Source organism: Diceros bicornis, chromosome 16, assembly GCF_020826845.1.
Source record: "Diceros bicornis minor isolate mBicDic1 chromosome 16, mDicBic1.mat.cur, whole genome shotgun sequence".
In the NCBI taxonomy this organism is placed as follows: Eukaryota; Metazoa; Chordata; class Mammalia; order Perissodactyla; family Rhinocerotidae; genus Diceros; species Diceros bicornis.
The window spans coordinates 16,401,731-16,418,606 of record NC_080755.1 but is presented as its reverse complement, the minus strand read 5'-3'; the positions used below and the strand labels follow the sequence as shown (position 1 = coordinate 16,418,606).

Genomic DNA, 16,876 nt, shown 5'->3' with positions numbered 1-16,876 from the left:
AAGGTTGAATCAATTTACATTCCCGCCAGCAATTTATGATATTGCCTATTTCCCCATACACTTACCAACAGAGTGTGTGATTAAACTTTTTCTTCATTGTCTATCTAATAGTTGAAAAGTTGTGGCTGAGTCTTGTTTTAATTTGCACTTCTCTTCGTTTGAGTGAAGTTGTACATTACTTCATATATTCCAGAGACATTCTGTCTTTCCTTTTCTGTAAACTGACTGTTCATATATTTGGCCATTTTCCTACTTGTTTGTTGCTCTTTTCCGTATCAGTTTTTGAAATTCTTTCTAAATTGGTGGACTGAATGCGTGTCTGTGATTTTTCTTCTCAGTTAATCCTATTATGTACCCAGCGCTAGATGAGGACACGATGTGATGATTACTTTTGAGAGAGATAGCAGACACTTAGTTTTGAAGATTTAAATATGTTGAAGTTAAGAATCTTTTTCCTTGGCTACATCTGATAGAGTTGAGGAATCATTAAAAGGAAATCTGTATAACAGCACACTATAGTAAGGTCCTGTTTCTGGTTGGTTTATTCATTGGAACTGCTGTGGGTCCACGTCGGGAGAAGCCTTTTGTTGTGCTATAGTGAATGGAGACAAATGAGTGCTGAAAATTTGCAGCTACCTGGGAAAATAAACTCCTTTCTTCTAGGAAACTGCTAATTTCTTAAAGAACTGCATTTGCATTTAGTTTTGGGAATTCTTATTTTTTAATTAAAAACTGCGATTTGGCTTGGGCTTTTTTCTCTATGTCCTTATCTATCTGAAACAGTGAGCTCCTCTTTGTTAACCCTAGACACTCTTCATTTGTTAGGAATGTGAAGTGGGCATCACTCTCCCTACTTGACAGGTGAGGAAACTGAAACTGAGGCTTGGAGAGGTTAAATAAAATAAAAACTGAAAAATGTGTCATTCTGTGATGCAGAGATCTGAGTGGATTAGATTTTAGCTAAAAATAGTTCTTTATTTGAAAATAAGCTAGATAATCCTCATATTTAGCTTTTTAACTAACTCTTCAAGCCCTCTGTGGTTATGGATTCAGTGGTAAACTGATATAATGAGAGGAACAAGATTTTGTGATGATACCTTAGAAACAAGAAATAATAAAAGCATATACAAGGCAGAAATTAAATTTGGTATTACAATATTATCTGAAATATACTACATTGAGACAAAAGATCAGTTATCATCATTGTTTAAGAGGTATTGATGAAAAAATTATTCAAACTATTATCCACAAATGCTGCAAGGTATGAATGAGGAGGAGGGCAAAAAGAAGCCCAGGAGTAAATAAATTTGGCATTAAATAAATGATTCTAAAAATTGATGAATTATGTTACTGAAGTAGTACATCTGCTTGTAGTTAATAAGGCATATTAGCTATAGTTAATAGTTTCTATAAGTAAAAGCACAGAACTTCTTTAAGTAAAATTAGTTAAGCAGTTAACGATTAAGTTGTCAAAGAGAGAAGGAAAGAGTTTCTCTTGGTGATAACTGGTTGAACATCACCCAGGACTGCATCAGTGGCATCAGTGCATCAATGGTATCAATACATTAATGACACCAGTGCATCAGTGGTGCATTCACCCCATCAATGGAGCAACCACATCAGGAAGGAAAGTCCTAAGTTAATTTATATAAAGTAAATTTTATTCACATTAAGGAATACTAAGCATTTTAAATCCTTGCATAAATGGCCGTAGGAAACATATTTCATTCCCTTAAAGAGTATATCTTGCTTTCTTGCTTCTAGGCCTTTGAACATATAGTTTCTCTGCCTTAAATCTTCTCTATTGCTGACTTTCTCCTGTGTTTGGCCAAACCCTAGTCCTCATTTTACAGGTCTCAGCTTAATTGCCCGTTTTTCCTGGAAGCTTCCCTGACCCCTCAAGTATGGCTTAAGTGCTCCTCGTAGGCACTGCTAAAGCAGATTGGACTTCCCCCATCGTGACACATGATTGCTTTGTATTCTAATTGCCTGTTACTTTTCTGTTTTCCTGACTATAAATTCCTGAAGGCTGGGATCCATTTCTCTTTTATATATTATTTTATCCCCAGGCGTATAGTAGTCTTCAAGAAATATTTATTGAATGAGCAAATGTATGAATTCGTTCATTTAAGTTACGGTTACTCTAAATAGTGTGTTATGATTTTGGTGAAAAAAAGAAACTGTGGGGGGCTGGCCCCGTGGCGTAGCAGTTAAGTGCATGCGCTCCACTGCTGGAGGCCCGGGTTTGGATCCCGGGCGCGCACTGACGCACCGCTTGTCAGGCCATGCTGTGGCGGTGTCCCATATAAAGTGGAGGAAGATGGGCACGGATGTTAGCCCAGGGCCAGTCTTCCTCCTTCCTCAGCAAAAAAAGAGGAGGATAGGCATGGATGTTAGGTCAGGGCTGATTTTCCTCACACACACAAAAAATAGAAACTGTGGTTTAAGTTATAGATATAATAATTTTTTAAAGTTTATATAAATATTTTTTAATGAAGATACTATGCATCTTTATATCCTGCAGTGAATTATCTTATATACTAATGGGTTGGTAAGTACACTGTGAAAAATCAAACTAATATTTATGCTATTTATAGATAATGATTTACTAGTGTATTGATAGCTCATGTATTCAGTGGTTTCTAGAATATACTCTTCTATTATGTTGGCTACTTACAGTATTCTACTTTTCTAATAAAATATCAAGATGTTGTATTGCAGGGGCCGGCCTGGTGGCATAGCGGTTAAGTTCGCGTGCTCCGCTTTGGTGGCCTGGGGTTTGCAGTTTCGAATCCCGGGTGTGGACCTACACAGCGCTTGTCAAGCCATGCTGTGGTGCTGTGCCATATAAAGAGGAGGAAGATGGGCATGGATGTTAGCCCAGGGCCAATCTTCCTCCCAAAAAGAGGAGGATTGACAATGGATGTTAGCTCAGGGCTGATCTTCCCCACACACACACAAAAAATGTTGTATTGCAGATTTGATGATGAAACCTGAGATATGTTTTGGTATCTATGGTATCAGTAGCGTAATACTCAGTAGTATAGAAAAATCCAACACTGATGCTGGTACAGTATCAGTCTGGAGACTGTTGGATTATTGGACTTTTACTGACATTTGCCTTAGGCTGGGTGTTTAGTAGGTGGCAGAATCCAGATTGGAGGAGGGTCAACCAATCTAGTTAGCCAAGGTTGTTTTACTGTTTTATACAATTTTCCTGTTATAATATGGCTCCTTAGAGAGGTTATTGAATAACTGTACTGGGGCCGGCCTGGTGGCACAAGCGGTTATGTGTGTGCGCTCCACTGTGGCGGCCTGGGGTTCGCCGGTTTGGATCCTGGGCGCGCACCGATGCACTGCTTGGCAAGCCATACTGTGGCGGTGTCCCATAAAAAGTGGAGGAAGATGGGCACGGATGTTAGCCCAGGGCCAGTCTTCCTCAGCAAAAAAAGAGGAGGATTGGCAGATCCTGGCACAGGGCTGATCTCCTCACAAAAAAAAAAAAAGATTAACAGTACTGATGAATAAAAGATATGAAAGAAAGAATACTATTTTGGGGGAACAAAGTACAATACTGCAACATATGATATAAAGCAAGTAAAATATATACATTTTTTATAGTTATCAGAATGTGGTTCTTAGCTAGCCAAGAATCCAGTTGTCCTTTATTCTTTTAAAGTGGTGTCTTGAGAGTACTTTACTTCCTTTAAATTAGTTGATTGTATTATTGGTATTGAATTTTGCTCTTCTTCCTCTTTCAGAGCCTGAGTCATGATCATGTTTTCTCTTCCAGTGAAATTATTACAGGATCAAGGCCAAATGAATGTCAGGAAAAACAGGACTTCAATAAATAAAATCTCTAGAATTTTGTGTCAAGAAGTAACCACATGGGTTTTAAAGAAAATATGAATATATGGTGTTGAGGCAAAGAAGGGTGGATGGTTGGGGAAAGGGGTGAACTGAAAAGATGGAAGGGTGGAATGAGCATTAAGTTCCCTTTTTGTTTGCTTCTTCTGGACTATGGTCAGAATTTGATTGTCACTTCTCTTTTCTGGTCACTGACTCTTTCAACTCAGAAGAGGAGAGGGAGACCTTTGATGAGACCCAGGTCTTTACAGAGTGCTTTACCAAAAGTATGCCTTTGTCTAAGCCTGAGAGCAGAGTCTGAGACAAGAACTTGTGTGCAGGTAAGGGAAAGAGAGAAAGCCGATTCATGGGTTCATCATCAGGCTGTTTACCACTGTAGACAGCTAAAGCTGGATCCTACTGGACTCTCTGAGGAGCCATGTAGAATGCACCTCTGAATTGTCCACGTGAGTGACAGAGGCGGGTGGCATTTATTCACTGGCTCCCATCCTCCCTTGCTCCAGGGTTGCCCCATGGGTTGTAATTCACTCAGGCTTCCAGTTTGCACATGTGTGAATGCCAGTGTCAGAGAAGCTCTGGGGCAGAAAGGGAGAGATGACTCGTACAGTGGAGAAGAGGAGCAGCAAGGCATGCAACATGTGCAACTACACAGGTTACACTAGCCTGTGCTTGGTTTAATTCACTCATGTCATGGTCTTGAGATTCTTAATTTTTGAATAAGAGGCCTTTCATTTTCATTTTGCACCAGGCTCTCCAAATTATGTAACTCTCTTTGGCTGTCAGATTATTTTGCATGAAGCTAGTATACTGCATGAAGCTGCACAATGGCTGGAGTAAAAAAGTTGTTCCAAGAGAATGTGGAGTAAGGCACAGTAGGTGTCTGATATACTGATTTAATGTTTATAATATCCTATGAGTTAGGTGCTGTCATCCCATTTTAAAGATGAAGAAACACATTCAGGTAAGGCAGTTAATGTGATAGTTAATTTATAGGGCTAGTGGTAAATGATGGAGCTATGACACAGGTCTGTCTGAATTGAAAGTCCTAATTCTTTCTACTACACCTACGTCTTTGTGCTTGAGAATGATGAAGCAAAGCTCATGATAATCATCGCACCAACTTTTATTTTTTTCTGCTTTATGTCTTCTAGACAGACTGTAAAACTCAGAGGTATGTGCACTGTCAGCCACAGGGAATGCTCTTGCCATATTCTAACACACTGGAAGCTATGTGGCCAGCAGGGTAGACCTGGGACCCCTGGCAACATCTCAAAATTTTGTTCCTCCTTTTTTTAGATGAGTGAAATGAGAAGCCATAGAAGTTAGCAAGAGGTGCCATAGCGAAAGAGGCATCTGTTACATTATTTTAAATTAAAATAAAAATTTTCAGTTTTTAGGTGAGAAAACTTGTAATTCCTATCTAGTCTCTCAATGGCAAAAAAGAAAGTTGTAACATGACGTACCCAATTTGTTGGCCCAGGTTCAAATGATTGGCTGATTCCAAATCCACATTCAGTGAGAGCTCCATGTCTCCACCTGGCCTCTCTCTTAGTCATCGTGACCGGCTCTCAGGCCTCTCCCCACTGGGACAGTGTCATGGGTGGAGTGTTGACAATCATGGGAAAGTTATTCCTATTTAGCACTCACCATTCAAAATTTAAAGCAGAAATCTTTTTTCTTATTTTTAAGTTTCCCTCTGAAAACCTCACCCAAGTCATCTGAGTGTGTCCAGCTTCACTGAAAATGGGGATAATGACAAGAAGATTATGCTTGAGGGGACCATAGGTCTGGTTTGCTTGTGACAGCCCTGGTTTATATCTGTTGATACTGCATAATTATTAGTAGCACCCCTTTTTAGTCTCAAAGGGCCCAAGTTGGAGTCGTAAATTATATAGTTGCCCTAATTATACTACAACTTCAGGCAGCAGATAACGTATCAAATTAAATATTTGGCTTCCCTGTTCTTGAAAAAGCCTGATAGGAATGTGGCTCCAGTTCCCCAGGATGTGCATAGGACTCTCCCTTTCTCCTCCTGTCTTTTCCTCTTTTCTCTTACTTCTCTGTCCCTGATTCCTGTTCCTTGTAGGTATAGATGAGTTGAGCTTTCTGCAGCCTCTACCTCCAAACTCAGCCTTGGATGTCCGCTGTGTGAAGACCCTTATGGGCTATGCTAAGCAACGGGCTGTCAGTTTTGGGCCCACCTATCCATCCTTCTCCATGTGGCCCTTCAGGAGGAACAGAGCAAAATGGAGATTTATTCCTTCATCCTCTCCCCATTCAGGACACAGAAAGAGACACAGCATTTTGGTTTTCAAAAATCATTTTTTCCTCTCTGTTACAGTAGCAGATTGTGATACTATATATTCATTATGAGAGGAAGATATGCCAAGAATAACATACTGTCAACTGTGTGATAAAAGGAAATACTGAGATCTTTATTTCAAATACAAAATTCAATAAAACAACATTAAATTATCCCATGAGCTCATACACAAGAACTTAAGACTGGCTTTATCTATGCATAAAAAGTAGAAAACATTAATCTCCTTGGTTCTAAGTTTCAGAAACCTAACTTGCACAAACTTTAACAAAACGAGGGAATTAATTGGTTCATGTAACCAACTATGAAAAGGATAGGGGAGAGCTACATCAAGGATGACTGGACCAAGATAATCAGTTTTCAAAGTGCTTTCTCCATCTTTTGGTTTTGATTCCCTCTGTTTACTTCATTTTCTCCTACTTCACCTGAGCTTTTCCCATCTATCAGGGCATATAGTCTTAGTTAACTCTGGGCTTGGAGTCTTATAGCATCTCAACTCAGGATGAAGGAGAATCTTCTATCCTGGATTCAGTTAGAAAATTCCAGGTGAGAATGGAAACCTGGCATAGGCCATATGCCCATTCCCTTAGACTGGTCACTGGGGCCAGGTAAAATGGTTGATCCAGCACAAGTCATGTGCTCCCGGGGCTGAGAAGGGCAGAGTTGTTGACACAGTAGCAGTGCCGCACAGGCATGTGGAGCCTGCACTGATGACCTGTCAAGGGGTCAGTAAGGCTGGCTGTGTGTGAGGCACAAAACAGATGGAGAGAGCCAAAGACCTCTCAGACCACATTTCTGACACGGATCCCTGCTTTCATCTGAAGCCTTTGGAAGACTTTCTTACGGAAGAAATTCAGTTCCCTTGCCATTTCTACTATGTAAGGACACAGTGAGAAGGCACTGCTATGAATCAGGAAGAGGGCCCTCACCAAAGGACCATGCTGGTGCCTTGGTCTCGGACTTCCAGCCTCCAGAACTCTGAGAAATAAATTTTTGTTGTTCATAAGCTACCCAGTCTGTGATATTTTGTTATAGCAGCCTGAACGACTAAGATAATAACCTTTGAGGGTATTGCTCTCAAAATGACTAAACACAAATTCTTTAGCACTCTTTGGAGGAAAGATTCTTACAGGAGGGGCAGTGACATCAGAGATTCCTGCCCATGTCACTAAGTTTTGGTCATCTTCCTGGTGTTTCTTTTAGATATCCAATCCTAAAGTCATAGCTGAGGGAACTCAATAGAGTCAGTAAAATGTCCCCTAAGAAAGCAAAAAGTCTAGCTTTGAAGACAGTACAGAAGAATTGGAAGCAGAGTTGTGTCTGGAACCACTCAGGCTTATGACAAACATGTTCATGAATAAAAATCCATGTTGTTCAACTTATAAACATTTTTTTTTTGTTGTGAGGAAGACTGGCCCTGAGCAAACATCTGTTGCCAATCCTCCTCTTTTTGCTGAGGAAGATTTGCCCTGAGCTAAACACCTGTGCCCATCTTCCTCCATTTTATATGTGGGACGCCTCCACAGCATGGCTTGATGAGTGGTACATCGGTCCGCTCCTGGGATTCAAACTTGTGAACCCCAGACCGCCGAAGCAGAGCACGCAAACTTAACCACTACACCCTGGGCCGGCCCTAAACATTTTTTTTTGGCATTTACAGGAGTGTCCTAATGAGGAAGCAGGTAGGAGATTATATTCAAGGAAAGCTGCTTAAAGCTGCACCTTCAACAAAATTTAGAAAAAAGTTGAGTGGTGTGGCATTAAAAAGTGATCTTTACCTTTATTGTTATTCAAAGCAGATGTGAATTAAATTTTGATTTCTGGAATTGTAGTGTTATATGGTCAACATAACTGGAGAATGGACTACATTTCGATGTCTTTTTAGTAACAAGGTGTGTATGTGAGTGAGTGAGTGAGTGATGGGAAAAAGCAAGAAAGACTTGGAGAAGAGAAGTAAACAGATCTTTTCATGACTGATAGAAAGCTAGAAATAAAAACTTTACCTCGCGTATGCATATAGTGGAACACGTTTATTTTTGAAGGGAAGAATCCAAAGACTTTCTGAAAATGTAATTTTTTATTTAGAGAAAAAAAGTAGTCCTTATATTTTCCTCCGCTATTAAAAAATATTTTGCAATAAAAGCATTGCTTCCAAACACGTTTTCTTTTGAAGATGTTCTTTCTATTTTGAAATCTAAGTCTTTAAAGCTTTTCTGGTTTAACTATTCTTAGAAATAATGGGTATAAATGACACGTGTGGTACCCAACTAGGTGAATCAGTACAAGACATGATGAGTGGGAATGTTGAGGCTTACATTTTCCTGCCTACCTTACGTGGTGGCTGAGCCACCATGCTAACATTACAGAGACATTTAATGGGATCTTTAAAGGAAGCTCGTAAACAAATAACTTCAAAATAAAAAATGAACTAACAGTACATGTTATAGATTGTTTATTGTAATCCTCTAGCATTTTCTTATTCAAAACACTGAGGAATCAGACAACTAGTTTTCCTGAGTTGTCCTAGAGCCTATGAATTTAGGGAGATGAATACTAACCAAATCATACTTTGTCTAACTCAGTAAGCAGCTTTCCTGAAAAAAAGTCAAATCATATAAAATGTGCTAAATTTAGTCCATTACAGATGTTGGGTACATAAGTGTTTATTATGTTATTCTCAGTACTTTTCTGAAGTTTAAAAAATTTTAAACCAAAAAAGAGAAAAATGCTCCAAGGGAATTCATTATTTAATAGAATTATTTTTTTTAATTATTTTTTTTTGTGAGGAAGATCAGCCCTGAGCCAGCAACCATGCCAATCCTCTTTTTGCTGAGGAAGACTGGCCCTGTGCTAACATCTGTGCCCATCTTCCTCCACTTTATACGGGACGCCGCCACAGCATGGCTTGACAAGTGGTGCGTCGGTGGGTGCCTGGGATCCGAACCTAGGCCGCCAGCAGCAGAGCGCGTGCACGTAACTGCTACACCACAGGGCCGGCCCCTCTCCTCCCTTTTAATCTAGGCTGATTTTATAACTTGCTTTAGGCAATAGAATACAGTGGAAGTGATGTGCAACTTTTCAGAAAGGTCTTAAGAGATCTTTCAGTTTCTGGCCATTTCCTCTTGGAATACTCCACCATTGTACTAGAAATTGGAGCCATCCTGCTAGAAAGACCATGAGGAAGAGAACTGAGACACCCCAGCCAACAGCCCTAGCTAACCACCAGACAGAGGAGTGAGATTGTGCTAGACCTTCAGCTCCAGTTGACCTGCCAAGTGATTGCAGCCACATGTGTGACTTCATAATTGGACCTATCAGAGGAACTGCCTACCTGAGCCCAGCCTAAATGGCAGAATCAACAGATGCACTTGTGTCTCCAGTAGAAAGGGAAAATGGATGTATCAAGGCAGGGTGGGCCAATTGCAGGAGCAATGTTCTGTAGTAGGAAAAAAGTGGTGGAATCTAGTTAAGAAAGGAAGGAGCTAAATGCATGGGAGAGTTTATCTATAACAGAAGGGAAGGCAGGATGTATGGGTAATCTGAAGATAAGAGGGCAGTTTTGATGGGAGTGCTTCTAAGTTCTCTTCTGATTGCCTCAGTTTTCTTAGTGTGAAGATATGAAGGTGGTATGGAGTTGTAGAATTTGAGACTAAAGGAGAAGGTGTGATTTGAAGAATGGGAGAGAATTGACTGGAAATTCAGTAGGATCATAGGGAAGCACCAGAAACTCCTTGAGGTTAGTGTTTATACACTTAACTGAGACCTGTCAACTATGTGCTTTTCTCCAGACACATTCAGATGCTTAGGTATAGGTGTGGAGTGGGTAGAAAGTTGGACTTAATGACGACTGGGGCTTAGAGTATGACAGAGGAAGTGAGGGTCAAGATAATTGAGCATATGTGCAAGGGAGTGGTTACAATGATGCCCACAGAATACAAGCTAATTAAGGGGGGAAGTGAGAGCATGAGATAGGTTAGGGTTTTGGAAAAGGGGTAAGGTAAATGGATTGAATACAACTTTGTGAAGGAAGGTACCAACTGTGTTATTTTTTTGGCTTTTTCTGATTTTAGTATCCATTGTGATCTTGGGAAAATTATTTAAATTTACCGATTTATACAATCAAGGGTTGTATGAGAATAAACTTTAAGATTTCTTTGCAGCTCTCACAATTTGTTGTTCTATGATTCCACATAAAAGGAGCACATAATATAGATACTAATGAGGAATAGACTCAGTTTTGTAAAAAAGATAATGGCAAACCTCTGCTAAAGTTTCTCGTGACAACTTAAGGTTAATTAGCCACTTAGTCATTTCCCTCAGTTATTTGTTGCGCTCTTCTTGAATGGCTGCTGCACAGCTTATGGATTTTTGGAATGGATATTAAGAGACATGGGGAGCATATCTGGAATCACTGGAATATGGGCTAGTGGGCAGAACTACACATTGGGAGGTAGGAATGCTGGATTTCTGTCTGTGTTCTAACTCTGTTCCGCTTTGTGTAAGTCATATTTATTGCTTTTACTATGGTTTATTAAAAGTTCTGAGAGACCCTGTCATCTGTGCTTCAGTTAAGTATTTGACTAAATCAGAACTGGACACAGAAGTCCTGGAATAGGAGAGGTATGATTGTATTTTTTTTCACTTGTCCATCAGAATCTGGACTAGATAATAGCAGCCATGATAGCATCTGGGGAGATGTGAAAGCAAATAAAACTTTCTAACGTCCTAGTCAAAGGCTTTTCATTTTAATTGAGAAGAAGCGTCTGACACCCTGCCATTGCACTTGCTAGCAATTACGACCACTACTGTACCTGACTTTGACTATTGGAATTTCCTCAAATTTGTTTTGTTTCTCCTCTTGTCTCCTGCTACAGTTTATTCTCTATATAGAAGCCAGGAGTGATCTTTTTAAAAAGTAATTTTCAGGTCATTTTACTCCCCTCTTTGAAATCTTCCATTGACTTCCCATTAGATTTAGAATAAAACTCAGACTCCTCATTTTTGTCTCCAAGATCTTACAGGAACTGGCTCATATTTTCTCTGTGACCTCATCCTGATCCAATTTCCTCTTCATACACTGGGCTGCACACACACTGGCGTTTTACTGTTCCAAAAACATGTAGAATTCTTCCCTGTCTCAGGACTTGGCAACAGTGGGTCCCTCTACTTGGAAAGCTCTTTTAGACCTTCAGCGCTGAATTTATCCTTTTTGTTTACTTTTTTGGTTTTTTGTCTCCCCTAGAACTAGATAGAAATATATGACATGCACTTGGTCTGTCTCATTGGCTGGTGTAGCTCCTGTGTCTACGGAGAGTACTGGTAGCTCAACAAGCCTTTTTTAATAGAAAAAAGAAGGACCTCAAAAGTAGGTGGAGGGCTGCCCCGTGGCTTAGTGGTTAAGTGTGCACGCTCTGCTGCTGGCGGCCCGGGTTCAGATCTTGGGCACTCACCGATGCACCGCTTGTCTGGCCATGCTGAGGCCGCGTCCCACATACAGCAACTAGAAGAATGTGCAACTACGACATACAACTATCTACTGGGGCTTTGGGGGAAAAAAAACAGGAGGATTGGCAATAGATGTTAGCTGAGAGCTGGTCTTCCTCAGCAAAAAGAGGAGGATTAGCATGGATGTTAGCTCAGGGCTGATCTTCCTCCCCCCCCAAAAAAAGAAAAAAAAAGTAGATAGAGTAGAAGGTAGCTTGTCTAGGGTTAATTGAGGGGGCATGAGGCTGCGCTACTGTATTCCAAGTTACTGAGCATATTATCTGTCCCAAGACTATTAAAACTTTACTTCTTTGAGTCTTGAAAGATGTGTAGCCTTCAAGATTCCCCTCTTAAAATGCAAATAACCTTGGGCCGGCTCCGTGGCTTAGCAGTTAAGTGTGCACGCTCCGCTGCTGGCGGCCGGGTTTGGATCCCGGGTGCGCACCAACGCACCGCTTCTCCGGCCATGCTGAGGCCACGTCCCACGTACAGCAACTAGAAGGATGTGCAACTGTGACATACAACTATCTACTGGGGCTTTGGGGAAAAAAAGGGAGGAGGATTGGCAATAGATGTTAGCTCAGAGCTGGTCTTCCTCAGCAAAAAGAGGAGGATTAGCACGGATGTTAGCTCAGGGCTAGTCTTCCTCACACACACACAAAAGAATGCAAATAACCTTGTGAGTTCATTTCTTAAATCAATATCAACTAAAATTTTGTTTCTTAGTGACCACCTAGGGAGAAATAGGATATAGTATGTGCAAGTGACATAGTGTCAGGAGTCAGGGAGTAAAAAAACAGAGCCAAAGGGCAAAGGGCCAATAGGGAGGAAAAATATGGAGAAAGGGATGAAAAGGTGGTGGGAAGAGAATTACATCAGAATTTTTCCTAGAGTGGAAACATTTTTGTTTCCCAATCTACAAGATAGTGACACTATTGACAACTGGTACTACATATTTCCAAGTATCATAAATTTTTTTTTTAAAGCAGATTCTTGGTAGTTTTCATGATTACAAATAAATTGAGGAAGAAGGGAAAGCTATGCATTCTCAAAAAAATAAAAGATGGAAGTAGCTATTACATAAGATAATGTGTGCTGCTCAGCATGAGTATTTCGGGGAAAGATTTGATGTTTTATAATGTTGCAGTTACTATGGTGACAATGCATTTTTAATGGCACTATTAAATGGTAGTATAACTCGTTCTCGTTGTAACTCAGAAATGCTGAATAGTCACAGCAGTGCTGTATGGAGTTTACATTTCTTTTCTCCAGGATGGTTTTTAATGACTTCAAAATAAAAATGTTGAACATCATTTTGGTGTATGATATATATACCTTTTAGAAATAGAAAGAACTTTAGCGAATCTTAATTCTCCCCAGTACACTGTACATACACATACATCCACCCACACCCACGTGAGTGAACACACATATACGTTCATACTTTATGAAGATCTGGAGACAAAGATTAAGTAGCTTTTCCCAGCTCGTTTAGCTAGTGACAGAATTAGGATGAGAGCTCAGATCTTCTGACCTCTAAAACAGTTTTTTTCTACCATTGCACACTGCCTTTCCCCCATACAATACTACACACGATGTACTCTACACTCTTTGCACACATCAAAATTGGTAAGAAGTTGCAACGAGTTTATATCACCCTATGTGGTTGTAAGGTGGTTAGGACCCAGATGAAAGAGTAATGAATGAGTATTGTAATTCAAAGTGTCTATAGATGGAATTCAAGAGGTCCATAAACCCTTTAAAATTCTTCGCAAGTGTTTGTGTACATATGTTCATTTTTCTAATGAGAGACTTCATCAGATTCTCAAGGAGTTGGTGAACTCTCCCTAAATAAGTGATGAGAATTATGCCTCTTTCTCCATTTAGGATATCAGAATATCATAAACAAAATGGAAAAGTAAAAGGCATTTTGAGAAAAATATTTGTTATGATATAATAGAAGATTAATATCTTCAATTTATGAAGAGCACATACACATCAAGCAAAACATCAAGACCCAGTTGAAATTAGAGTGAAGGAAATGAATGGAAAATATGCAGGCAGGAAATACAAATGACTGATAGAAATGAAAATTATTCATCCTCATTAGTCATCAATGAAATGCAAATTAAAACAATAAAAATTTTCCCATTGTCATCCAACACATTAGCACAGATTAAAAGCAACCATAATAGTATTCTATGTGGTAAAGAGGTGGTGGAATAAGCAGATTCCTCTACTGTTCCTAGGAGTATCAATTGGGGCAAAGGTTTTGAAAATCAAATTAGTAATTTAAGAGTCTTAAAAATGTTCATAACCAGTAATTCAAATTCTAAGGACATAATTCCATTCTAAGGCAATAATAAGTGCTCACTAAGATTTGTGTATAAAAGTATTTCTCCTAGTGTTATTTAAAATATTAAAAAATATGAAAGAGCACATATGTGCAACATAGGGAAAAGGTTAAATAAGTTACAGTATTTCTATCAATCCAATAAATTGTCTTGACAATTTTGTTAATGATATGGAAAACTCTTGTGATGTAATATTATATTTAAAACACTCAGACTTCTAAAATGCTTGTAGAATATAATTCTAATCATATAGGTAAATTTAAAAATATTAGAAGGAAATATACTAAAATGTAAAATGGTTATCTTCTGGGTTATAGGATTATTAACTATTTTTGTTTTCTTTTTCGTGCTGTTGTATATGTTCTTTGATTTCTATAGTGCACTTATATATTATCAGAAATGAAGTAGAAGTTATTTAAAAAGTTTTGCTGAGCTTACTTCTGATATCACTGTAATTGTCCTGACTTGGCAAAAATCTGTTATCCTAAAGAATGGTAGAAACTAGAAAGACATCTTTTGAAAAAAATCTTACTATAATGAAATAAAATATGACTTTTTTCTTTTATTTAAAAATTATCTTCAATTATATGTATAAAAAATTATTTATGTAATCTACTATTTGGGCCAGATGCTGGGGAAGCACGTATGAATAAGACATTGATGCTGTCATCTACAATTTATGGTCTACTAGGAAAGATAAGCATGTAATAACCATACTAAAATGTCTCATGAGTACCTTGTAATATGGCAACATGAAGGAAGGAATGATGAATTCTTCCTGAAGAAGTAGAAAGAGGAGTTAACGTTTGATTCCAGTCTCTAGTGATGGGTCATGAGGTGGGCAAAAGTGAAAGGACCTTCCCCATAAAGGGAAGCGGATGTGTTAGCATGGGGGCATGAAAGGGCAGTTCTATTTCTAGAACTTCAATTTGGCTAAAAAGGTAGAATAAGGCCAGCTGTTGAAAGACCTCTGTAAGATGTCTAGATCATATCTAGTAGGTACAAAGGGCTCATGGAAGTCACTGGAAGAGTCATATAAGTAAATGATCAGATTTGATCAGGTAACGAATATGTGAAGGAATAATCTCTACCACAGCAACAGAAATAAATATTCAGTAATCATTGATTCAATAAGGATTTGGATATTTTTTGGAAACAATACTCAATATGGTTGAACTTAAAAAAATTTAAAGGTCTATAAAGGTGCTATTTTTCACTGCATTATGCTACAGAGTGTTCGATGTTTCATATTGGGGATGCATTGCTTGGGCACACCATGGTGTTAATGAGGGCAAAACCACAGTCACCCTGTTAATTTACTTGGCAGAAAAAAGATTTTGTTTTGTGGCTGCCAGCTCTATGAGGAGGTTTGTAATTACATCTGTTATTTAAAAAGGGTGTTTACGTGGTGGAAGAGTTGGGCGGCATCCATACCAAATCTTAACTTTAAATTGATCAAAGGTTGGGTTCTCTATGTGTGTTTTGTTTCGGTGTCCTGGTGAAGCTCGGTGCTGATTCTTATGATAAGAAGGTTATCAGATGATCCCAGAACACTCTGGCCATCTTTGCTTGGCCCAAGTATTATTCCTGAATTTTCTTTCTTTCTTTCTTTTTTTTTCTGATGGGGCAGATTAGCCCTAAGCTAACATCCATTGCCAATCCTCCTCTTTTTGCTGAGGATGATTGGCCGGTGGGCTAACATCCGTGCCCATCTTCCACTACTTTATATGTGGGACACCTGCCATGGCATGGCTTGATAAGCAGTGCGTAGGTCTGCGCCCGTGATCCCAACCCTGTGAACCCTGGGCTGCCAAAGTGGAGTGTGGGAACTTAACCACTATGCCACCTGGCTGGCCTAATCTTTTTTTATTTTTTTAATAAAAGGTTTTAGGGTTATTGTTTTGTATTTTAATTTACCTTTTTATTTTTTAAATTGAGATATAATTGACGTATAACATTGTATTAGTTTTAGGTGTACAACATAATGATTTGATATATATGTACCTTGTGACATGATTACCACAATAAATTTAGTTAACATCCATTGCCATACATAGTTACACATTTTTTATTCTTGTAATGAGAAGTCAAGATTTACTCTCTTAGCAACTTTCAAATATACAGTACAGTATTATTAACTGTAGTCACCATGTTGTACATCACACTCCCAGGACTTATTCATCTTATAACCGGAAGTTTGTACCTTTTGACTGCCTTCATCTGTTTTGCACACCACCAACCCCTGCCTCTGGCAACCATGAATCTGTACTCTGTATCTATGAGTTCAGTTTTTTTTTTTTTAGATTCCACATATAAGTGATATCATACAGTATTTGTCTTTCTCTGATTTATTTCACTTAGCATAATGCCCTCAAGGTCCATCTATGTTGTTGCAAATGGCAGGATATCCTGCCATTTTTTTTTTTTTGGTGAGGAAGATCAGCCCTGAGCTAACATCCGTGCTAATCTTTCTCTTTTTGCTGAGGAAGACCGGCTCTGAGCTAACATCTATTGCCAATCCTCCTCTTTTTTTTCCCACAAAGCCCCAGTAGATAGTTGTATGTCATAGTTGCACATCCTTCTAGTTGCTGTATGTGGGATGCGGCCTCAGCGTGGCCAGAGAAGTAGTGTGTCCGTGCGCGCCCGGATCCGAACCCGGGCCCCCAGTCGCAGAGTGCACACACTCAACTGCCAAGCCACGGGGCCGGCCCCATCCTGCCATTTTTTATGACTGAATAATAAATATCTATATATCACATTTTCTTTATCCAATCATCTGTTGATGGACTTAGGTTGTTTCCATGTCTTGGCTATTGTGAATAAGGCTGCTATAAACATTGGGAGGCAGATA

General features: G+C 39.2%; 1 protein-coding gene across 5 annotated transcripts in view; it reads left to right on the top strand.

Annotated features, from left to right (window-relative positions):
* METTL4 (methyltransferase 4, N6-adenosine) overlaps positions 1-16,876 on the top strand; it is a 315,176-nt gene that overhangs the window by 82,988 nt on the left and 215,312 nt on the right. The window contains exon 9 of one of the 5 annotated variants that reach the window (XM_058556867.1): positions 3,794-3,929. The exons of 3 other annotated variants lie outside the window; for them this stretch is intronic. In XM_058556867.1, coding sequence (XP_058412850.1) covers positions 3,794-3,909 — 116 coding nt within the window. In that variant the 3' untranslated portion in view covers positions 3,910-3,929. Of the gene's footprint in view, positions 1-3,793; positions 3,930-16,876 lie in introns of those variants that run through there. One more of the 5 variants, XM_058556871.1, reaches the window with a different exon arrangement.